Source organism: Callithrix jacchus, chromosome 2 (genome assembly GCF_049354715.1).
Source record: "Callithrix jacchus isolate 240 chromosome 2, calJac240_pri, whole genome shotgun sequence".
Lineage (NCBI taxonomy): Eukaryota > Metazoa > Chordata > Mammalia > Primates > Cebidae > Callithrix > Callithrix jacchus.
Window position 1 is genome coordinate 30978733 of NC_133503.1, and position 25226 is coordinate 31003958.

The 25226-nt window shown below is 43.3% G+C and overlaps 1 protein-coding gene across 38 annotated transcripts in view; it reads left to right on the forward strand.

Moving 5' to 3' along the window:
* Positions 1–25226, forward strand: part of TENM2 (teneurin transmembrane protein 2) — a 3966312-nt gene that overhangs the window by 3813221 nt on the left and 127865 nt on the right. For 31 of the 38 annotated variants that reach the window (XM_078359011.1, XM_078359016.1, XM_054252473.2 and 28 more), the window contains 3 exons: positions 4131–4325; positions 10571–10771; positions 12473–12685. In XM_078359011.1, the coding sequence (XP_078215137.1) occupies positions 4131–4325; positions 10571–10771; positions 12473–12685 (609 nt within the window). The remainder of the gene's footprint in view (positions 1–4130; positions 4326–10570; positions 10772–12472; positions 12686–25226) is intronic. The other 7 variants (XM_035292080.3, XM_035292081.3, XM_078359123.1 and 4 more) reach the window with 2 other exon arrangements.

Consider the following 25226-nt stretch of genomic DNA (forward strand, 5'->3'; position numbering starts at 1 on the left):
CATTAGTGTTATTTGACACACTGGTGGTTGCTAGTGTCTGTGTGTGCACATTTGGGACCTATGGCATTTCTTTATTTTATTAGCTCTTGAAGTCCGATTGGAGATTCAGTTTGAAGTTTCACAAGGGAGCATTGGCTAATTTGCCTACCAAGTGTCAAACTGCTGTGAGCCATACATGTTATCTCACTTAATCCTTCCATCAATGCTGAGAGACAGTTTTTTGAAGGGGAAATTGGGTCTTTGAGAGCTTCAGTAACCTTGCCAAAATCCCACAGCTGGTAAGGTACAGGCTTGGTTTCGAACCCAGCTCTTTCTGGCACCAAAACCCTTGCTTACTTCCACTTCTGCTCCGTAATACTTCTTGGCATAGAGTAGGCAGTGTCATTTTTTTATAACCTGTCATAAAAAGTAATGTGGGTTGCATGATACTAAAAATATAAGACGTATGAATACAGGAGGATCCCCATTTCATATCCACCTCTTGAATAAAGATTGGCCTGAGCCTTAGATACTGGGATGCTCTGGGTTGAGTTGTATCTGAGAATGAATCCGTAGCTCCAAAGGGAAGGTGCTCTCCATGCAGGACACCCCAGCCACCACTGGAGGGAGCTCGTCTGGTCTTTCTGCACTCTGCCCCACGGCAACTGGATTACTAGAAAGTCTCGCTCCTCTAATGAACTGTTTTCCTCGTCTTTGTATGGCATTAAGTGAAGCTCACTGAGTGTCCTGCTTTCCAGTGAACATCACAGTGTTTCGCATTTTTGACCACACTCCCAGAGAGCATGCGGCAAACCCTGAAGTACGGCTGCGTTTGGAAGGTGGAGAACTCTCTGACCTATTTTTTATTTTTTTCACCGAGTAATTTAAGTAGGTCAGTTTTTAAATTTGATTTCCCAAGCACCTGGTTTTAAATAAAACCCATTCTTACCTTCTAGACAATCTTATTTTTTTCTACTTGAAGTTTATGCAGAAGAGGAACGGTGTCACTATGAATAAAGAAAATAATGCAGCCGGGCACGCTGGCTCACGCCTGTAATCCCCGCACTTCAGGAGGCCAAGGGGGATGGATCACCTGAGGTCAGGAGTTTGAGACCAGCCTGGCCAACATCGTGAAACCCTGTCTCTAATAAAAATACAAAAATTAGCCAGGCGTGGTGGCGCATGCCTGTAGTCCCAGCTACTCAGGAGGCTGAGGCAAGAGAATCGCTTGAACCCAGAAGGAGGAGGTTGCAGTGAGCCAAGATTGCACCACTGCACTCCAGCCTGGGCAACAAAGCAAGACTCTGTCTGAAAAAAGAAAAGAAAAAGAAAAGAGTCCTATCTATATTTTTTATCAATCAATAAAAAATTATTTTCACCTTACTTTCTACCCTCCTCCACCATTTGGGAGGAAGGAGGATGTAATAGGAGACCAGTGTTGGTGATTTGATGTAGCTTTCTCTGCCATCCATGACAGCCCATCCAAAATCTAACCCCCTTAGGTCAGAAACAGTCCTTGGAAGCCCTTCTAACTACACATTGTGCAACCATACTTCTCACTGTTTTTTATTTCAGTGCAGGGCTGGAAAGGGGCTGAGAAGTGATGCTGATTCTAGCCTTCCCACCAGGAAATACCTTCTGTGTTACCTAGATCAGCAATGACAAGCAGGTTTTCTCTTGAATACCAACTCTGCCTGCTTGCGGGTCTTAGCCTAGGCACTGCATTGACAGTTTTGAGGCTCCATCTAGGCTCTGGGGAACAAGATGCCGTGATCAATTAATGATGTCTGCAGAGGTGTTGGAAGTTAGTACCATAGTTCATGTGCACACACTTGCCATCCCTGACCTACAGCTGAGCATGAGTCTCATGAGGAACTGGCGTGGAACGAACTTACTCTGTCTTAAATCCCTCTCAAAACTTTAAGAAAGTCCAGAGTTTCTTGTGCTACTTCGTATTTGTATGATCCCTAATTTAAATCTCGGGCACTCTGGGTTCAAGTTTCTTTTTCTACCCTCTCTTAGACAATTAGCCTCCGTAGCAACTCTGTACAGACTCCTCTGTTTAAGCATGCTGGAATTAGAGAGTATGCTCCCTACATTTAGAGTTCATCTCTATTCAATACGTGACTTTGAAGTCCTCACTTTTCAACTCATTATTCTCTGGTAGATTCATAAGGATAGGAATTCTACTGAAAACAGCACCTCCAATAGTTTTGACAACTGTCCTATTATAAAGCATTTTGAGGGGAAATCTCCCCTCAATCGTATGTCAACTATTGAGATAATTCTATTTCAAATTAGTTTGCAATTAAGGTAAAACATCACTTCCCCAGAAAAAGGCATTGCGTTTACAGCATGAGATTCGCTCCAGGGACTGTTCTTCCTACATCTTTCATAAACGGCCATTTAGTGCTTGCCCACAACCCCCCATCACTGGGGAATCTCTGAATATCAGGAACACAGGAGAAATGTTTACCTAATCAAGCCACCATTGATGAATGCAGCAACAGAAGGAAATCAACAATGATAAACATAGTCCCTGTCTTGAATAGCTGACTATATCTTTGGGAAATTAGACATGCACAGGGCAAAGTTAATTATCATAAAAACTAAATCGAAACATGACAACAAAAGGTGATTCATGAGGCTGGGTGGCACAGGTGACTAAGAAGTGACATGATTAGTTATGCCATCGCTGTGAGGCACAGGGAGCTCTCCCGGGTCGTAGATGTGTGTTCACATACGTGTAGAATTCTCTGAACCTGTGCATTCCAAACCATGGACAGCACCAGGAGTCACTGAAACATCTGTGTCCGTCATTTCTGAAGGCCTCTAAATGCCTGTTCCATAGCCGGAGGATTTTAGGCCCAAATTTGAAGACAGATTGGAAAGTTAGGTTCTTTATAAACTGATGCGGAAGTGAGAAGCCCAGTACCTGAAGGAGACCAACCACTGAAATCCCATTCTTGATGAACTCTGAAAGGCCGGAATTGGCACATCTGAGGTTAAACTGATTAAAACTGTAGGTAATCTCCTCCCAGACAATCCCCACTGATTTTCCAACCTTCATCCCACCAGCAGATGGAAGAGGGTACAGCTGAAGGTGAACTGCTAGAGAACTCATCTCTTCAGCCTGCCTGCACCTTTGCTTTTTTTTAAATAAGTCAAGCATATGTAATCATTATACTTTATTACGCATGTTACACTTTGAAGGAGGCACAATGACAGTAATCCCTCCTCATCCTCAGGGGATACACTCCAAGACCCCCTGTGGGTACCCGAAACCGCAAGTGGCACAAACCCTACATATACCGTGTTTTTCCTACACATATAAACCTAGGATAAAGTTGAATTTATAAGTTAGGCACAGGAAGAGATTAACAATAATGATAAAATAGAGCAATTAAAGCAGTAGGTGTAACAGCAGTTGTGTGAATGTAATTTGTGTCTCTCTAAATTCCTTATTGTATCGTACTCACAGATTTTCAGACAGCAGTTGGCCGCGGGTAACTGAAGCTGAAAGTGAAACCGCGGATAAAGGGGACTACTTAATTTCTTGATGGTATAGATAAGAAAACTGATGCAGTGGGACTTTTAGTGGCTCAGCTGTGTCTCGTCCCCGCTTCCTTTTAAAGAGGCATAAACTTATTAGGAGTAAGGTCAACCGGTCTGAGGATAAAATAATCAGCAAAATGGATTCTGACCCCCAATACCAACAACAGGAACAAAATAAGGACGTCAGTGTCGCTTAGCGAAGGGCGCCACTTCAGAATTGGGACAACCTGGTTCCCAGCTGAGCTCCCCTGCTTATGGGCTGTGTGACTGTACACGTCGCTTCCCCGGTGTTTGAGCCTCACCTGCAAAAACGAGGACCATGTTGTAACCTCCACGTCATAGGGTGATTAGGATGATGAAGTCATGAATTGCACATAAAGCCTTCTATCCGGTGCCCGGCACATAACAAGCCTTTAATTGGTGGTAGCTGCAGTTATCAGTAGCACTTGTGTTGTTTATCTGGTGATGGTTCTGCACAGAGTCCCCAGCCTAGAACACTGAAAGCCAAGCCCCAAGACGAGGCAGCTCCTGAGACTGCCACAGCCCCTCGGATGCTAGCCCCTCGTGACCTGGTGCTCTATCTTTGGTTTGTGCAGCTGCCTGCCCTGTCCTGTGCAGTGGGAATGGACAATATTCTAAAGGGACGTGCCAGTGCTACAGCGGCTGGAAAGGCGCAGAGTGCGACGTGCCCATGAATCAGTGCATCGATCCTTCCTGCGGGGGCCACGGCTCCTGCATTGATGGGAACTGTGTCTGCTCGGCTGGCTACAAAGGCGAGCACTGTGAGGAAGGTAAGCCCGCCGGGCCCCAGGCTAGGCATTAGTGGAGGGAGGCATTTGCAGGGCCTGACCTTTGCTAATGAGCCCAGTCCCAGGCTGTGTGTTTTGCAAGGGAAGCATCAACATTTTGCACAAAAATCTTCAAACTCCTTCGCTTTCATAAACTTCTTTAGCTGTAGAACAAGAAAGGCCTATAAAGATGGTTCTGGAAGAAATGTTTTGTTTTACTCTCCTTTATAGAAATTAACTTCTTTTCTCTTTCACCTTTGTTCTTAAAATTGCTCCTTCTGCCTTTGTCTGTCTCCTTCCTTCTACTCCTCCTCCCATTCCTTCTCTTTCGTTTCCTCTTTTTTTCCTTTCCCTCGCCCTATCTTTCTTCCTCTTTTCTTCTGCTGTATTTAGTGATTGGGAATGACTAAAGCTATCTATCCAGAGAAAAGAACCAAGAATTCCTAAGTCCCTTGCCTTCCTTCCAAACAAAAAGCTTTGCTGTTGTTGTTACTAACTGCCTAATCTAAGACCCATATACATCTGTGTAAATATTTCCACAAAAATTAATATCAGTAGACAGTCAGGGTTGAAAGATTGCAGGTATCCATGTAATTTAGAAACACCATGGAGGGCAAATTAGCCTGGTTACCTGTGATTGCAGAAAACTGGAGGAGAGTGAGGATGCAGCAAGAGGGATGGGATTTGATGAATCCTGAAAATCTCACCCTGGCAGACACGTAAGGCCCTCTTGCACACACAGGTGAAAATCAGGGATATCATAAACTGAATTTGATCTGACAATATGGTCAGAGATCAGGCTTGGAGATCATGAGAGGGGGACATGCAGGAACCGGGAGAAAGGGCACCTCTTTGGAGGGAATCCAAAAGCAGCTCTAACTAGTCCTAATTACCTTGATCAGTTCTTTCAGGTAAATTATTTTGTGCCAAAATGTTGGGACCGACTTGCAGTAGCTATAAGGCAAGAGAAAGCTGTGCTGCCTGTCAGCCTTCCCACTCTGCATTTGCCCTGGCAGAATATGGTCTCTGGTTGTCCATTCATTCCTTCTCACCATTTATGTAAAGAATGAACCACAGCTGGTAGGAAGGTAAGAGCATAGACCCTCTCAGCCCCTTGCCCATTCCCCAATCTCTGAATTGCCATCATCATTGTCTTCCAGCTGAGGCTCCTTTTCCCTAAGTACATCTCCCAGTGAAATGTCCTCATACAACTCAAACAGCCTTTTCCCTCCCATATCCCAGTGGAAACAGAAGTGTCAACTTGCCCAACAAACTAAGGGAAAAAGCAAAGCCCCTGCCTATTCTTCATGAGACACCTTGAGGTTACCACCCAAGATGTCCCCACAGAAGAGGTCCTATTGGATGTCACGTGCATTCTGTGTTCTTCATGGCCAGGCCAACAAGGGATCTCAGGTTTTATGAGGTTCTCTGATGGTAGTGGATTCATTCTTTCATCCCAATAACTAATGGATCTCCAGAATTCCATACAAAATAGCCAATCATCACAGCTCTCACCACAAAGTAATGACAGTGTTTTATCCTTATACACACCATTTATGTAAAGAATGAACCACAGCTGGTAGGAAGGTAAGAGCATAGACCCTCTCAGCCCCTTGCCCATTTCCGAATCTCTGAATTGCCATCATCATTGTCTTCCAGCTGAGGCTCCATTTCCCTAAGTACATATCCCAGTGAAGTGTCCATTCATTCCTTCTCACCATTTACGTAAAGAATGAACCACAGCTGGTAGGAAGGTAAGAGCATAGACCCTCTCAGCCCCTTGCCCATTTATCCTTATACACACCCACATAGGGTTTCCTTGTGAAACCCTGCATTTCATAGTTTTTAGAGCCATGGCTACCAAAAGTCGGCATCCATAACATTCTGCTGCTAAGATTTCTCAATGTATCAGCAGTAATGCCCTTAATGGGGCCCAGAAGTCTGACCCCCAGATCTTCACTTGCTCAGTTCTCTATATATTTTTTCTCTATTATAAAAGGTAGCCTCCCTATGTCTGCATCATAAAAACAAATTGGGAGTTTGGATGGAGGAAATACTGATTTAATAACCCTGCTCGAAAGGTTAAAGTTCTTAAAGATAAATGGATTGCAGGAGGCAAAGCTGCATTCGCTGAAAACATAAGAGAAGCCAATAATATGACAGGAAAGGTTAAGACGACCTTTTGCATGCATCATTTGGAGAAAAGGAAGTGCTAGGGAAACGTTGCCAGTCTCTGAATTTTGTCTCTCCAGTACAGATTATACACAGCTGTATTCGTGGAATCTCAAGTGATTTCTCAACTTTCTCACTATCCCACCCAGTCTTATTTAAATGTTCAGGGCGAATTAACCACCCAACCAACCAAGCGAGCCATGTGAATCATTAGGAAAGGAAGAAATCTCTCTATTGATTTCTGCTGCCCAAAAAGAATGAACCGAGGTGATTCATATGCTGTTTTCAAAATAGGAAATGGGATCAGAAAGTCTGGATCAGCGCTTTTTCTTCCATTTAGCTTTTTTATTTCTGATATTCATCACAGTCATAACGTTCAAACAATTTACCTGAAATGGCCATGGCAACGAAATCAATAGTTGCCATTCCTTCGTTTTTTCTGCATAAACATGGTTGTACTATTAACAGATTTGCACATGAAAAGGAAAGTCTGTATTTGTGAGGTTTCATTTAATGATGTCTTGGGGAGTGAGAAGGTGATGAGAAGGAAACTGACATATTAGTTTAAGTCAGCCATGTTTTCATGTCAGTTTCATGGTTGAGTCATTTTTCAATGACATTTAACTTCATAAATGTAATTCATGGTTCTTCAGGGGCTTATGGTACATATTGTTTGTAAAACTCCTTGACCTCCTTTTTTATCCTTAGGGATAGAAATTGCATTCACAACCCTTTTTTATCAAACCTACAGAGGGCCCAAGACTAAATGAGTTCTAATGATTTCAGCTGCCAGGGGGCTGGTGTTTCGAGGCACACGGTACTTAGCTGGTAAAGGCCACTGTCCCCTTTTAAGTGTAACGCTGTTTCTATTTATAAAGCTTTGTAAAATGCCATAGTCCCTCCTGCCTGCTAAAGACTCTAAGGACGTGGCCACAAGACCATCTTAGGAAATCGGAACCAAATTTAAAATTCAGAGTAAAACTGCTCCTCTTGAAGTCTGGATTTAGTTATTCCATCCACTGCTGTAATTATATAGCACAAAGGGCATATTTACTGGTATCACTGACCAGAGAAAGGGGTTAGCTAATATTTTTAGATACAATAAATGATTTTTTGATGGCATTCTAGTACCGCGCTAATAAATCTCTGTGGATTTTCCTCCTTCCTTTACACCATAATTCAAGATAGAGAAGAGAGAGCTAATTTATCTGGAAGAAGAATGCCATTTTCATTTTTTTAGTGTATTACTTTTTATTATTTTATCCTTCTAAGAAAAAGATGGTGATATATATTTTTTTGAAAGCTCCCAACTGCTGGCACCTCACCAAACATTTTAAATGGCTAATTACAGGTTGAGAGCTATTTTTAAAGCAATAAGCCACAAGATATTTTTGTGTGTATTTTCATTTTGCCTTATTAGAAATGGGGACAGAGTGAAAAACTAGAACTTCAGAATTTCCTTTGTTGGAAGACTATCAACATGATGGGTTCTGAATGAATTCGTTTGTAATTTGCAGATCCCCGAATACAAACTTTTCCCAAAAGCAAGAAATTGTTAGCACCATCTCTTTTTCCCATCTGTCGTTTCTTTACACAGGAAGTTTGTCCCATCGACGACAAATGCTTATAGCACAGTCTGTCCTTCATTCTTGCAGCAACTGTGTATTGAACACCTAGTATATTCCCTTAGCTGCGCTAGGCATGAGACGCCAGAGGCCCTGCACAGCCCTTTGCCTTCTACATGTTTGACATTTTCAGCTCAAGTTTACGTTCAGGTGTGCTCCGCCACCCTAAGTTGAGCAAATTTCAAAGTGTCAAACAGGTTTATGTCATCAGGAGTTCTGTTCCCCAAGACAATGAATTCAACCATAAAGTGATAACCAGATTATCTAACATCATCGTAAATATCTCCAACTAATAAGCAACGAAAATTCACCCTTTGGGAGTGTACCCCCGATATTTTTAAATCACTATATTTTTCCCATGACTGAAACAGTTTTGAAATGACTTCCATAAATATCTTCCTAAGAATATCCAAATGGGATCGTGAGAAATGTCTCTTACCACTGAAAATTATTATTTTTGCTCCAAGGGAGGGCTTCCTTTTGGAAACTTCATGGAATATTGTGAACTCTAATAAGTTCAAATTTCTCAAGTCTGATGTCCCTCAGGACTAGTTAGTTTGTGGCAGATAATCTAAATAATGTCATATTTAGAGCCAGTGTGTCATCAATATTAAAACACACTAATGGCTGGGCATCATGGCTCACACCAGTAATCCCAGCACTTTGGGAGGCTGAGACAGGAGGACTGCTTGATCCCAGGAGTTCACAACTAGCCAGAGCAACATAGCAAGACCCCATTTCTAAAGAAAAAAAAAAGCTTAGCTGGACATGGTGGCATGTGTCTGTGCTCCTAGCTAGTTGGGAGGCTGAGCCAGGAGAAACACTTGAGCCCAGGTGTTCGAGGTTACAATGAACTATGATCACACCACTGCATTGTAGCCTGGGTGACAGAACAGGACCCTGTCTCAGAAAAAAAAAAAAAAAAAAACTATTATTTTGTGCCCCATAGGAAAGAAAAAAAGACATTTGGCATAAAAAAATGTCTTAGGAGATCCTATAGCAAGCTGAGACCCTGAGGAATTACCATCTTATTGTAATAGTGAATTATTTAGAGACTAGAAGTCTTTCATATTTCAATCTTGGCATTGTGCAAGGAGAGAAAACAAAATTTTTTTCTGAGAATTTGAACCATAAGATGGCTTGCATACACAGGAAAGATTTAATAACATTGTCAGTGTGGCCCATAACAATCTCAAGAATAGAATTCAACATGGTCTCAAGCTAGCTGTGCCCCCAGATGATGGAAGAAGCAATCCTTTCATCTGGGCCAACCGACCTGATTTGGAAGCCGTGAAAATGGGAGAAATATGTCTTAATCAAATAAGGTGACGATACATCCACATTTGTCTGATCCACAAAGCAACATCTGAGCCCTCTGCTAGACCACCATTCCTCATTAAAACCATGTATTACACAGAACCCTATTCTCCAATGACACTGCGTCATTTCCTGAGAAAACATAAGAATGCATAAGAAAGCTAGGCTTCCTCTAAAAAGCCCTGTTTATTCAACCCTTAGCTTGAATGGAGGTCCCAGGTTTGAGATCATATTCTCATGCAAAAAGTCCTGTCCTCAAGAACTGGCCTTTGCGGCTCACTCCTCCCCTTACTTTGAGTTGACTCCTGATTACTCATCTTCAAGTTACCTACTGGATGTGTATCTACTCTATTAAGATGGCCAAACAATCAGACAGTGAAACAGGCAAGAACCATAGTGACTGGAATCTGACCATCAACTCATCTGATTGGCTGGTAGAAGGTCAGTGCCGTGGCCACAGATAGCTGTCCAGTCCCCTGGTGATTATTTATAGGAAGCTGATCTCTTTTGGATCCTTTCCACACCCAACTTCACCTCTTCTATCCTGCACATTTACTAACTCCTTCAGTGAGTGTGTGCTTAGAGAATGAATACTAATTTTAGACTTAGCCTAAGTGAAACCTCATTAGGAAAGTGACTCATTTGTAAGTTTCATTGGTTTTCCTTTTCATCATTTGTTACCTTTCGAAGTCAAGTTACAATATGCCTCTCTACTTGAGAGGCAATCCAGCTTGGCGACACCTGTAGAAACATGGCAGGGATTCACATTCCTATCGCAGACGCTCTGACACGATTCGGTCAGGGTCCTAATCTTTACAAGCACAAGATGCTGAAGGTGGAATGGCGTACTTCTATATCTGATTTCTCCTAATTCTGCTTGAGATATCCCCTTTTTGTTTCACTTGCATCTTCTTCTAGTTCAAGATTTGGTGTTTTGAAAAATAAGAAGCCTTTTATTTTTTATGGGTGTTCCTCAGGAGATTACACATGTATTTCCTGGGCTGCTCCATTTGCCAGCAAGTAGATAGGAACTGGTGACCCATTGGTCCATTCAGCAGCAAGCCCGTGTCTCACAGCACATCCTCCATGGGTGATCAATACTCTTATTCTTTGTTGTTGTTCTTGTTGTTTCAGTTGATTGCTTGGATCCCACCTGCTCCAGCCACGGGGTCTGTGTGAATGGAGAATGCCTGTGCAGCCCTGGCTGGGGTGGTCTCAACTGTGAGCTGGCAAGAGTCCAGTGCCCAGACCAGTGCAGTGGGCACGGCACGTACCTGCCTGACACAGGCCTCTGCAGCTGCGATCCCAACTGGATGGGTCCCGACTGCTCTGTCGGTAAGCCACATGGTTTTCTCCTTCCTCTCTCCAACACTGGTGCTCTGTGTTCAATCCCATTCACAGATGGATGGGAATCTACTCTTAACACTTAGCTTGGGGTAAGGGAACTTTGATGAATTACGTTGTGTCTTTCTCATTCTCTTCTCCTCAATTGTGGAATCTGTGATCTTTGAGAAACAATTAAACAAAAAAGCATTGGGTTGGTTCCATCACGGCAAATGGATAAGGGGCCCAGGAGGGATGCTTCCATTTGCATTATAGGTTTTCTTATGTACATTCCCTAAAGGTACCAGAAAACAAAACAGAACAATTCAGCCCCAGACAAACTGAATGGAACGTCCCATAAAACAGAAAAGAGGCTCCCTCGGGGTGCTGCGTGAACATGTTCTAAAGCTCTGTAATACTCCAGTGACAGGAAAATAATGAAGTCGGGTTGTACACTTCATTTTCCTAAAATTAAGAGTGTGTGTCTTCCCTCCAGAGTGACCTTAAAAATGGAACAGTTCAACAGTTCAAGCCGGTCCCAACCTTCCTGAGAAAGGTTCTGTTCACACTGACAAGCACCTATCCGAGCAAGTGATCATTCCGCCCCCTTCCTCTGGGTAGTGAGACAGCTGTCAGATTGCCATGGCAATCAGGAAGGGAATAGATGTGAAGCTTTGCCTACCATGGGAAAGAAATGAATATTTCATTCCAAAAAGAAAAAAAAAAAGTCAGTTAAAATGGGCTATTTTGGGATATCTTCTCAGCCCGCTCGACTCTGGCTTCAACTCTGATGCTGATGGTCCTGGCAAGGCCATGCAGAGGATGGGAGGAGGCGGGGGTCCTAGATCCAAAACCCAGGTACACTGCAGATATGTAGTGTGACTTTGAGAGAATCACTGGCCCCACTCCCTGGCCCGGTCTTCCTTCCCCTGGCATGCCAAGCCACGCCTCCCTCCGTAGATTGATGAAAGGATGAATGTGGGGCACGTGCTTGTCCTCGAGTGAGAGGTCTGGAATGCCAGAGAGTGCATATCTGTCTGTCTGTCTCCTCCTCAAGCGCAAAAGACTTTGAGCTCCTTTGAGAATGAAGCTGTGTACATGCAGCACAATTACAGTGGTCGTTATCGCCACCAAGGTGCCGATCTGGGTAGTGGGGGGATCTGCAGTCATCTTGGGAATGGAGCAGTGGGGTCCCCAGCTGACCTCTTGGGCTTGATCAGTTCAGGCTCTCAGTGAGGGAGGAATCCCAGCTGGCTAGAGAGTCAGGATCCACACACAGATCTTTTCAGGTGGGTACTTCCCAGTTAGCTTTGCCAAACTGGTTGGAACGGTCTTAATCTCTAGAAAAGTGGTTCTCACATTCTAGTGAGTATCAAAACCACCTGGAGGACTTGTTCTAACAAAATCTCTGAGTCCCACTCCCAGATCCTCTAATTCACTTGGTCCAACCAGGGCACAAGCATTTACATTTCTAACAAGTTCCCAGGTGCTACTTATGCTGCTGGTCCAGGGGCCACACTTTGAGAACTGCTTCTCTAGAAAAAAAGATTTGACAATGAATTGATACCCAGCCAAGGAGAGACAAGCTTCCAAAGATAACAGCTGCTGGGCCTCAGGGCCTGCTCCAGGGGTCCCGGCCGTGTGTGTGGTCTAGACTCCATGGAGGGTTTCACCAGCTGTGGTGTTGAGCTGTAATCATTGTTTTTCTTCCAGAAGTGTGCTCAGTAGACTGTGGCACTCACGGCGTCTGCATCGGGGGAGCCTGCCGCTGTGAAGAGGGCTGGACAGGCGCAGCGTGTGACCAGCGCGTGTGCCACCCCCGCTGCATTGAGCACGGGACCTGTAAAGATGGCAAATGTGAATGCCGAGAGGGCTGGAATGGTGAACACTGCACCATTGGTAGGCAAACGGCAGGCACCGAAACAGGCACATATTGCTTTATTTTCATAAATCGTAGATCTATAGTGACGGTCGCGCATGGCAACTGGCTGTTCCTTCAGGGACACAAGTGCTCTCCCACATTTCCTGCTGCCTCTCCAAATCTCCCAGGGGATAAGGAAAGGGAAAAATGAGGTCCCTAATTGGGAAGAGCTTTTTTTTTCTTTCCAGGATCCCGGGTTGAAAGGAAAAAGGGACCAGAGCAGATAAGAAAACTCCTCCAAACTTCCAATCTCCGGGAGGGAGAAATGCACATGCATGGGAAACTGTCAGTGCTGGGGGGTTGCAAGCACCCCAAACCACTGTGTTCTGAAACTCTCCCCTTTTTAAATCCTCTCTCAGCTGGCTGGATCACTGGATCCCTGCTTGCTGGCAACAAGGTGAACTCACTAATTTCAGGCCAGGTTAGATGCAGGCAGGACTCTCGAGTTCCGTTGGTAGCGGGTACCACCATAAAGTCCTGAGAGTCCTCATTACCACCACTGTCATTAAATGTCTCCTCCTCTGGTCCCAGTTTATTCTCACTCAGCCACCCCTCTATAAAAGCTTCTTGACCAAGAATATCTTAAAGGTCATTTTTTTTGTTAAGAAGAAATAGTTTTGGAGTTTCTTCATTTTTATTTTTCTGTCTTTTTCGGCACTATTGTGGCTTAGGGTAAGACCACACTGGATTAAATGTACCTAATCATCCCTTTGGTAGAGGAGCTGTGAGCCAATGCTCTTTGGCTTTCCACGTCTCTCAGACACTTGAGATGACAAAGTTGTCAACTTGAGCATCATTTTACCTCCAGTTTTTACTTTTGTTGTTTAATTAGATCAAGCCTAGGATCCATTTTTATACCAAGCTGGCTAATCTACTTGCCTGCATGGAAATTCTCAAAGAAGTTTCCAGCCAAACTACAGTTTGGCCCCTTGAAGTTACCTTTGATCTCAGCCATCAAGCTTAGGACCCTCCCCTCTGTCCCAGCCTGAAAACCCCAGTCACAGATGGGCCACCTAGAGTGAGAGACAGGGTGAGGAGCTTGTGCAGGGCTGATTCATGAGCTCAGACAGTTTCCCATGCTGTTCAATTGGGTGGTTATGCAGAGATAAAGTGGACTGACTCTGCATTCGGTTTCTCTCAGTTCCATCTGATTGGGCATCCGAGGGGCAGCATGTCAATCAGGGCCATGACCATGGTACTGGGACCCTGCTGGGACAGTCTGTTGGCAGTGAATTGTTTTTGCAATCTCTCGATGACGCTCCAGGTCTTGCTCCCCTGCAGCTGCTTTTATCCTCAGTTCCCTGCAGAGTCTGAGGAATAATTCAGAAGACTTTCAAGGGAGGGCTGCGCACAGCCCAATACTGAGACAGTTCTTACAATAGCTTCCACTCATCAGGGGCGTTCCTCTTGCTGTACTATTGCATGCCCGGTATTATTTAAAGAAAGATTCCCCTCCCCATATCTCCATTGCCCCAAATCCTCCCCTCAAAAGCTCTTGCCAATCATCAGCCTCGAGGTAGATAATCCTACTTTCTTTTAATCCATAAATCCAACCTCACCTCCCCTGTGCTCCTCCTTCCCACATCTGGGGGGCAGAGGGGCACGGTTAGTGTTTCCACAGTGATGCCTACTGGCTCTCTCCTACCTGCAATTTGTCTTTACTTTGGAAATAGCTCACAAGAGGGCAGTCCAGATGGATTTGAGCAGGAGTCGCCAAACTACGGCCAGAGGGCCAAATCTGGCCTGCTGCCTGTTTTTCTGTGGCTTGCCAGCTAAGAATGGTTTTTACATTTTCTAAGGGTTGAAAAAAAAAAAATCCAAAGAAAACTATTTCCTGGCACGTGACAATGAACTGAAATCCACATTTCAGTGACCACAAACAAACTGTTATTACAGGACACCCACACCCATTCATGGATGCCTCGTCATCTTCCGTGCCACCTGTCAGCACTGAGTGATTAGCAGACCACATGGCCTACAAAGCTACTTGTATGGCCCTTTACAGCAAAAAAAAAGAGGCTAACTCCTGAATTGCACAAGTCTTGATGGAGAGAGGGGAGAAACGTGAGACAGGTCCACACCCCATTAAGAAAAGGACACCAGTTGTGACTTGAAGGATCTGAGCCTCTACTCCAGATATCACAGAGTAGGGGTGGAGAGAAAACAGTAGATGTGCTGAAATGCTCTTTGGAGGCCTTTGAAAACGAGATGGGAAGATGACAACTTTGGTCTCAGTGGAGAATGGCAAGGATGTTGGCCAACAAGAGAACACAGATGTTTCAGTGAAGCTAGCCCTTTGGGTGAGATAAATTGGTGGGGTGGGGAATAGGAGTTTCTGCTACTTGAAGTGTTTGGTGCAGGTTTCACATCTTTGTGTGATGACATACGTGAGTTCTTGAGAGACATACAGAAAGCGTCAATTGATATGCCATGTAAGGTTCCCAAAATGAAGAGAGTGCTGGTCCAGGAAAGTCTTTTGTTCAGAACTATGATCTCCTGTGACTTCAGAGTTTGTGCTGTATATGTTATAAAGATCTTTACTACCAAAGCCTTTTCTTGTGAGAAATTAGGGCTCTCTGGCTTTATTGTAGGACATGTGCCAGCTCTTCATAGTTATGTTCACTGTGGTTTTCTCAAAAACAAAGTCAAGCATACCTTCATCAGTGAGATTTGCCATTCAAACACCAGAGAGATGTTCATGCATGCATAATTGCATCTTTTGCCTTTCGGTCTCTGGCCCCCAGAGCTGTTTTGTGGAGTTTTAGTCATCTAGTTTGAGCAGACACTCCTGTCATTTCATGTAAAGTAAATGCCACAGTTTACAAGCCCACATGAGTTCTCCTCCTTGGGGATACTGACAGAGGAAACGGGGGCTCTTTAGTCCTTTCCAAGTATGGCCTCAAATGCTATATTTTGAAAATAGAAAATAAATAAAAATGAAATGGTACCAGGCAGCAAACAATGCATAGGGAAATTTTGAGTAAGGCGGAATTGTGGGAGTCAGTGTTGGACACTTGGGTTGTCTGTGGCCTATTCTCAAAAGGTCATAGCGAGGTCGTTTTCTTGGAGTCATTGCAAATAGTCAGCTGAACAATTCACATCAGCCCCTGTGGATTACATTTACTGAACTAAAAGGAGCAAAAAGAGAGATGAGGAAGAAAGATGTGGACACAAGCACAGACTTCTAAAACTTAGTCAGGTGGAGCCTCAAGGTCTACCCATGTTTGGTTAATGCCTTTCTGGAATTTGTGACCAGATTATTTGTATTTGAAAATTTAGTAGAGATTGCTAAAGATTTCAATGTAAGGTATAACACTTCAGTGTTAACTGTGAGAGCTAACTTATTGGCAGACTAGATTCTACCAAGCAATGATTGTTACATAACATTCTCCTTAAAAGTTAAATGTATAACATGGCTAAAATCTACAGAATTGTGTAGATAAGAAATATACTTTGAATATATATCAACAACAATTCATGTGTATCTTTGGAATACATTAGCATTTTTGGATAATGTGCAGTTTAATGGATAGATCAGATGGCACATTGTGTGGTTCAAAGAGGTTTATTCTTTAAACATAATTTTAAAATGGGTTGTTTCTGTCATCTGTCACCACCACCACCATCACCCCTTATTAATACTGGGAACAAGGTCAGATGCAGTGGCTCATGCCTGTAATCCCAGCACTTTGGGAGGCTGAGGCAGGCAGATCACTTGAGAACAGAAGTTTGAGACCAGCCTGGCCAAGGTGGTGAAACCCTGTCTCTACAAAAATTGGCTGGGTGCAGTGGTACAAACCTGTCGTCACAGCTACTTAGGAGGCCAATGTGGGAGAATCGCTTGAGCCTAAGGAGGCAGAGATTGCAGTGAGCCAAGATCACGTCAAGGCGGAACTAACAGCAAAAGGCCATGCAAAGGCTGTAACGCCAGGGCATGGAAGAACTATAGAATTCATATAATTATAGGTCAATATTACTAAGAACTATATATAGTAAATGTAGATTAGCGTCTCATGTTATAAAGAGGTAAAGTAGATGTTAGCGTGTGTTATGAGCAGAACACTTGGGCAAAATACAAGAAGAAGCCAACATTTGCATTGCCGGGGTATCAAGGAGGGATGCTACATGCTAACTGTGGACTTTTGCAATTATCTCCTGAACGTGGGCTATCCAGACATCCACTCTGAATAATACAAACTAACCTGCAGACTAAATCTACCCACATTGGGCACTTCCCGACCCTGGGTGAACCGTTGGATATCTGGGTAGTAAGTAAGGGCTGCAATGGTTATTTCAACTTGTGTATTTTATCTATGTGGTCCTAACCTCCGATTTCATCTCAGAATCCTAAGGGCTGGATTCCTAGGACCTTGTGAGGCTGAGTGACCTGCCCAGGTGCCACAAGTCAGAACAGTTTTCTTTTCCCTGTATCGCACTGGGCCCTTCTATTTTTCCTCTTTAATTGGTTGGGGAAAGAAATCGGTGCTTGTGATGTTAATAAGGAAAATGAATCTTTACCCAAGGTAAAAGCAGCCATGCGACGATCTGAAGTGCTGATTAAGTGATTGTCATCAGAAGTAGACAGGGTCACAGTCTAAGAGGGAGAGAGCTTCAGGGCAACAGGGGACAGGTTGGGAAGAAAGTGACTGTCAGAATTAACCAACTTCAGACTGAGGACAGCTGCTTCTGATTCCCATTCCAATCTCATTCTAAGTCATGAAAACTTTTTGTTTTCCTTGTAGCTATTGTCCTTGAACATTTGAGCTTCCATGACTCTACAGTGAGATAAAGTTGAGATGAAATTAGCTACTGGGGAGACATCCTTACCACCAGGTCTGTGGAAGCAGCTAATTCCCTGATTGGTTAATTCACTTACTCCTCCAGGGGCTCTTATTAGAACTATCCTTGGAGTTCATTTTTTTTATTTTAAGTGAAAGCCTAAAGCGATGGCCTTTCACTGTTAAGATTATGAATAAACTTTTGGGCCAGGCACGGTGGCTTATGCCTATAATCCTAGCACTTTGGGAGGCCGAGGCAGGTAGATCACAAGGTCAGGAGTTCAAGACCAGCCTTGCCAAGATGGTGAAACCCCATCTCTACTAAAAATGCAAAAATTAGCCAGGCACAATGGCAGTTGGCTGTAATCCCAGCTACTCAGGCGACTGAGGCAGGAGAATTGCTTGAACCCGGGGGACAGAGCTTGCATAAGCCTAGATTGCACCAGTGCACTCTAGCCTGGGCGACAGAGTGAGACTCTGTCTCAAGAAAAAAAAAAGATTATGGATAAACTTTTAACAGAATACAAAAGGTGTTCCATTGCTGATGTCTCCCCACCCTCCACACAATTAAGCCAAAATGTGAGCTTCCTCATCGAAAATCAGGAGTCACTACATGCCCAGAAATTCTTTTTGAGTCTGGATCAGACAGTCTGCCAGAGGTTTACCTATCCAATCCCAGAATAAGGACTGGGCGGTAGACATTACAGAAACGTATTTTTGCATCACTGCAAAAAAATAAAAGGAAAGAAAATAACTGCTTTACAAGCAGTGAGAGTCTCATCACTGGAAGCATTTGCTTCCTTGTCCTAGATATTGAAGGGCTTTCAGCATCAGTTGGAAAATAGACAAGATAGACACAAACTACATCCTAACTTTATGACTCATCGTTCTGTAGTTTAAATGGAAGCATTTTTTGTGTTTTTTATGTGATTTAGTAATGTCTGCTCATGGTATGCGCTCCCATCAAAAAAGAAAAGAGGAGAAGAATTCTTGGTGTTTTAGCTCTGTGGGGAGACATGGATTTGTGTCGCCCTCTGCGCCTTTCCCTTACTGTTTCAGAGGAACTGGTTTGTTGGATGGACTAGCTTGTGGCTCATAGTGATGAGTCAATAAGCTCACTGAGTCAATAACTTGATATAAGGTATTCCTTCCTGCCTTCACCAGAGCAAAGGACTGAACAGGAACTGTTGAAACATAAACTCATGGATGAGAGTTAACACGAGGAAGACTCCAGGCTCAAAGAAAGGGAAACGTGTAATAAGAGCTGTTGAAAACCGTGGGATGCGTTGCCCGAATGTATAGTGAGTGTTCTGCACTTGAGCTTTGATAGAGAATCCACATGCCTTCCAAGTCTGTGACTCTGGGCTTTCACAATATGCACTCTAGACTTTCCGTTAAAGGAGAAGGGAAAACAAAGTGTTTCCTGGAGAGCCGAGCTCCCTTAGGTATTTGTGATGGGCATCTTTCTCATCACTTGGTAGTTAATTCATTGTGATATCATGAACAATAGACTGGCTGATGAAGGAGGACATCTGTGTTCTAGCCTTGACTCTACCACATACATTTTGTATGTCCTAGAGCAAGTCACCAAGCCTTCCTGACCTCAGTTCCTTCGTGTGGCAGATGAAAGGGTTGGATTGCATCATGGACTTCCAGTGCATGATACACAAACTTAAGATACTTTTCACTGGTGTATAAATATGCCTTATTGGATAGTCATGTAGGGTTTTAAAAAATAAATACAGTATTAGGAAAAAATATAACTAGCACATCAAACTCATGATCACACAGCTATTATTGCTTAGGGAGGTGGCAAAAGTAGGTAGTGATATTAGTCCTGAGTAAATTTAAAGAAAAATATTAAGTAAATAGTACAGATATTGCAAATATCACAAATGCACCGTGTGATTGACTGAATTTAGAACACGCTTGAATGAGCTGATCTCTAAGGACCTGTCCATTTCTAGGATTTCATTACTTTGGATGCAGAAGCATATGAATGGGCTATTCTAACGCAATCAAGCCTTTCTCTCTTCTGTAAGGCAGGTTTTCGATGGAGGCTCCCATAATATGCACTAAAGACTTTGCATTCAAAGGATAGATACAGCAGAGTGCTGCCCAGCTGATGAGGCATTGTTGAATTATTGAGGGTAGTGAATGCTGCTTTTGTTGTTTGTTTGTTTGTCTGCTCACCTCAGCTCCAATTTATATCCAGTTTACCTAGGGAATCTTTTGTACATTGAAAAACTTCCTTGTATAAGTTGAATCATCAGGCCCACTTTGTCCATTTATATTTTTTAATAAAAAGAAAAGACATGGTTCATCCATCCATGTCTGCTTCACTTGGATCCAGAGAAGTGCAAGCGAGATAACAAAGTTTTTAAGAACACAGGCTTTTGTGGCCAGGCGTGGTGGCTCACACCTGTAATCCCAGCACTTTGGGAGGCCAAGGCAGGTGGATCACTTGAGGTCAGGAGTTTGAGACCATCCCGGCCAACATAGTGAAACCCCACCTCTATTAAAATTACAAAAATTAGCTGGGTATGGTGGCAAGCTAAGCTCCTGTAATCCCAGCTACTCAGGAGGCTGAGACATGAGAATCCTAGAACCCAGGAGGCAGAGGTTGCAGTGAGCCAAGATCATCCCACTGTACTCCAGCCTGGGTGACAGAGCAAGACTCTGTTTCAAAACAAAATAAAACAAAACAAACAAACAACAACAACAAAAAACAGGCTTATGTGTCTCAGTTTCTTTGTAAAACGGGGATACTAAATAGTACCTATCTCACTGGGACATATGTAAAGTACTTGGCAGGGTTCCTACCTTAAAGTAAGAGCCAGATACATGTAAGCGATTGTCATCATCATCACCATAATTCTCTAGTGCCAGTGTAAGACAAATTCCCCAGCACAGTGGCTCATGCATGTAATCCCAGCTCTTTGGGAGGCCCAGCTCCTACCTTAAAGTAAGAGCCAGATACATGTAAGTGATTGTCATCATCATCACCATAATTCTCTAGTGCCAATGTAAGACAAATTCCCAGGCACAATGGCTCATGCATGTAATCCCAGCTCTTTGGGAGGCCGAGGTGGGTGGATCACCTGAGGTCAGGAGTTCAAGACCAACCTGGCCAACATAGTAAAACCCTGTCTCTACTAAAAATGCAAAAAAATTAGCTGGGCGGGTGCCTGTAATTTCAGCTACTCAGGAGACTGAGGCAGGAGAGTTTATTGAACCTGGGAGGCAGAGGTTGTGGTGAGCTGAGATCACGCCATTACACTCCAGCCTGGGCAACAAGAGAGAAATTCTGTCTCAGAAAACAAATTCCCATTAGATGTTTCTTCCACCTCCAACCTCCCTTTCACAAATCTACTTCCAATCCATCAAGCAGTTAGTGGCATATCAGAATCACACCCACCCACTATTCATTTTCCAAACAAAGGTTGTTCAGCAACCTGCTGGCTTCTGGTTCTTACAGAAAAACATAAACTGCCTCTCTTACCCAGAATGGAACCCACTCATTTTACCAGGTAGCCTGATTGATTGTACATGGAATCTGGCATTTCTCACGTTTGAGGATGCTGCCCAGCCAGCATCTTAGAACACAGCATCCTGTCTCTCCTTTTCTTACTTCTTTTCATTCCTCATGACTCTGTATTCCACAGTTATATTTGCATGGGCTCTGAGCATCAAGAAATAACTCAAGAGACCCAAATTTGACTCAATCAAGTACCATGCGTGCCTTCTGGAAAATCAAGACTCTCATTGATTCTCTGTCCCCATTCAGCCCAATAAACTTCGCAATTACCCTCATTCCTCCCACGCTGCAATTGCTTGACTCCTTTGGAGCATGACCCATGTGTAACATCTGGGGATTCTTTGCAATTTTTTGGTTCATCTCCTGGGTTATCAGGAGCCACACAGGATATCCCAGATGTTCATGTAAGCAGCAGATTTTGTATTTCCTCCCAAATTTCCTGCCTAATTGGGTTCCATCTTTACCAACCCTCTTTTTTCATAGCATTCTATTTCACGAGCTCTTTTTTAAAAGCTTGCCATTATTGCCTTTGGAAAATAGGATGCCATCATTTTGAAAACCTGCCAGTCAAAAATGGGGTTTATTGCTTGCCTCTTTTTTCTTTTCACTGTGCACTTATATGCATCATTATAATCAGACCCACAAAGGTAACCCCATCATTGCTTGTTATTGAACTTTTCCATTTATGAGTAATAAAGAACCCACACAAAACAGCAGCTACATGAAATTTAAGTATTTCATCATAAAGAGTCTCAGGATAATTAGAATGGATTAAATTACAAGAGAACGTGCATTTAGTTAATCTTCCCTCTAATTAAAAAAAAATCCCTAGTTTTAAGTAAAGTGTTTGTTTTTAAAAACATATTTTCATTGTAATCAGTAAGGGAGAGGCCTGTTTGGTCCCCAGTGATAGGATGAAACATCTGCAGAGTTTGATCTAAAAACATCTGAATAACTACCAGCCAGTGTTGTTTTGGTTTGGGGGTGGGGGCGCTTATTATTAAGATCCTTAAAGAATGACTCTGGTCTTTTCCCATTGCTGTTACCAAGGCATTCTCTACAAATAACCTCATTCCACAGTCTATGGTGGCATTACTTTGTGTTCTCAGATCACTGATGATATGGTTGACTCCCCTTGGCCAACAAGTGTCAAGTGAGAAGGTTAACTCAGCAGTTGTTTATACACTTTTCCAAGTGAGCTGGGGTAAGAGTCAAAATGAAACTGGTAAGTGACATGAGAAGTTTTCAAAATAAGACAAAGACATACTCCAGCCTTTCATGATGATATCTATGCCAAGACAGATAGGGCCCAAATCACCCTAAGCCCTACAAGTCTACAAATGTGTCTCACAAATAAAGAATCATTCACATCACCTCACCAATTTCATGGCTCATCCCAACTACAAGGCTCACTTCACACTTTCACCTCAAGGGCTTCTAGAAGTTTCCAAGAGTGTCTCACATGCTCATATTTAACCCAATCCTATTTTACAAACCTGGTCCCTACACTGAAACCTACCATCTGGGAAATATACTTAGAGGGAGCCCCCCAGCGCTTCCCCTACTACCAGGGTCCATGCCAAGGATGTGGTCCCCAGTGCCAGCAGCACCATTGGTGTTCACTCTACTGAAGTCCTGCTGTGTTTACACAGTAAAGGAGAGAACACCACACTCCCCAGCTTTACCAGCTGGTCCAAAGTTCCTTTGAGAAGACAAACCTTCATTTTTGCCAATAGTGGCTCTCCCATACATCAAAGTTTTGTCCCATCGCTGAGCTGTTGCGCAGACACCACGGAGTCCTTTTTGTATCCTCACCTCTCCTCACCCTCAGACAGGCTCTCAACCCAGGGTAGTGGAGGATGCTTACAAGTTCTGTAAGCCCAGCCAGTCTCTGAATCCCAGTTTATACTCAGTCAGGACCCCTACCATTTAGATAAGCGGCCTTTAAGAAAATCCTTTTCTCTTCATTTAGGTTAAGGGTTGCCTTCATTTTCAGCCAGCTCAACTGCAAATGCAAGAGCCCCTGTGATCTCCCTCCTTCATAATAATCACATCCCAGTTGGAATGGAGAGGGACTGCTTACATATCCCCTAGACTCCAGGTTCCAAACGGTTTCAGCACAGCTCTTTGAGGCTGCTCCATTTAATCATGCATGAGACCCAGCACCATGCAGTGCAAACTGAACATCACAGAAACTACATCCTGCCCGACCCTAGAGAAAGAAAGTGTTAACCAACAGTATAGAGACAGAAAGCCCCCACATAATTGCTGCCCAGGAGGAATTAAAAGAGCTGAGAATCCTGGGCTACACATTCCAAGTTTAGCCACCACAGCACCTGGTCAAATTAGCAATGAAGTTGGTTAGAGTTTGGCCCAGAAGGGTCATCTTTCCAAAGCTGTAAGCAGATTGACAAGCTCTGGTAAGTGTGAATTGCATTTCATTATTTCAAAAATTATGCTTTAACTTCAAAAGGGATTGCCAGACAGCCCTGTCTAGGTGTCTGGAAATAATGCCAGGGAGTGAGGAGTCCCCAAGATTACAAAATAACCGCCTCACAAGCGCAGAGGAAACGTTTGTACCTGATTTTATTCCAATAAAGAGTGTATCTGAAACACACACTCTCTAATGACCTAAAACTCGAAACAGTGGCTTCTGCTTGGCAGAGAGCATCCTGGCAACAGGGCAAGGAGATTGTTTCTCCATGTTAGATGTGTGTGAGCCCAGAAAGCCTAAATGTCACTGATGATTGTAATTCTGTGAATAAGAAAAGAGACTGAAGATATTGGAGGCAGTATGAGAAACTAGCTTTTTCCTATTAATCCCAGCAAAGCAGGCAAGTCAAGTTGGGTCCCATAAGCATGTTACTGTCAACTTTTTGCTATATGTTGAATATGCACTGATTTAACTTTTTGCTTCCATTTAATGGTACCAAGAAAGATCTGTATCTATTCACTTATCAACCTGCTCCCTAGGGGTCTGTTACAGAAAATGTTATCATATCCTAGAGAGAAGCCTTGTACAGACAATAGTCTACCCAGAATTAAGCAGCTTAAAATGCATAATACACATCAAAATCCATTCCAAACTCTCAATCATCTCCCACGTTTTGTTTATAGAATATAACATCTTTTCTCTTGGCTATTAACAATCTTTGTCAATGCTCGACTACAGCTGGTTTTGTGCATTCAAAGTATGAGGCAGTGTGGGGAATTATGGAGCAAAAGAATTAAATGCATGAGATTTGAGATCAAACAGGACTACCTTCAAATTCACCTTCCATCACTTGGAAGTTGGGTGACCTTTGACAAGCAATGTGTCTTGAATAAGCCTCAGTTTTTCCCATCGGTAAATTGGAAATAATAAATAATACCTACAACCGACTGTATTGAGGATTTCACTGATGGGGAACACTTAACATGTGCTTGCTACTCTGTGTTAGCTCAAAAATTATTAACACCACACTTTCATATCTTTACTGTAGTTTCTCAAATGTGTCTTCACAGAGTGAATGATTAAGAAAATGGTAGAGTGGCAAACAACCCAAAATTTTCCAAAGGGCCCAAAATTCCAGAAAGAGAAGCCAAGGGTGCCACACAGGTGTCCATGGCCTTCCTCGTAGTTCACTGTTCCAAGACAAGCTCCTTGGAACCCCTGGTTTCTATTCTGTTGAGAAGGGAGCACAGGAAGAGAGAGGAAGACAGGAAGGGATATGGAAATAGCCCAATTAAGATCCATTTGCTGGTTTTAAGAACATTGTATTCTAAACATCAATAAGAAAGCCACACACATCATCCATGTTATGTCTGGGGTCTACACGGCCCCCATCTGTTTCCAGATAAGCAATGATAACTATATTCAATCATTTGTGAAACATTCATTGAGTGCCTAACATGTGCCAGCACTGTACTTGGTGTGACACATGAGCCACCTCTGTGTGAATATCACCGTGGCAGCAAGGACAAGAAAGAAGTGGTTTGCAGAGGGTGGTAATCAGAGGAACTTCAGACCTCAGCTGCCATTTTACCCACTTGAGACTTTGATGTTTTCTAACCCAAGACACCCTTCCCGGAGTTTCTGTCAATATTTTTGGTTTATTTTTCAATGTTGTCCTTGCTCACAGCTTCCCAAGGAAATCAACGTAAGGATGGAAGCCTTTAACTTCACATAGTAGTTTCAATTCATTTGCCGCACAGTGTAATTGAACAATGCGCCACTGCACTCCAGCCTGG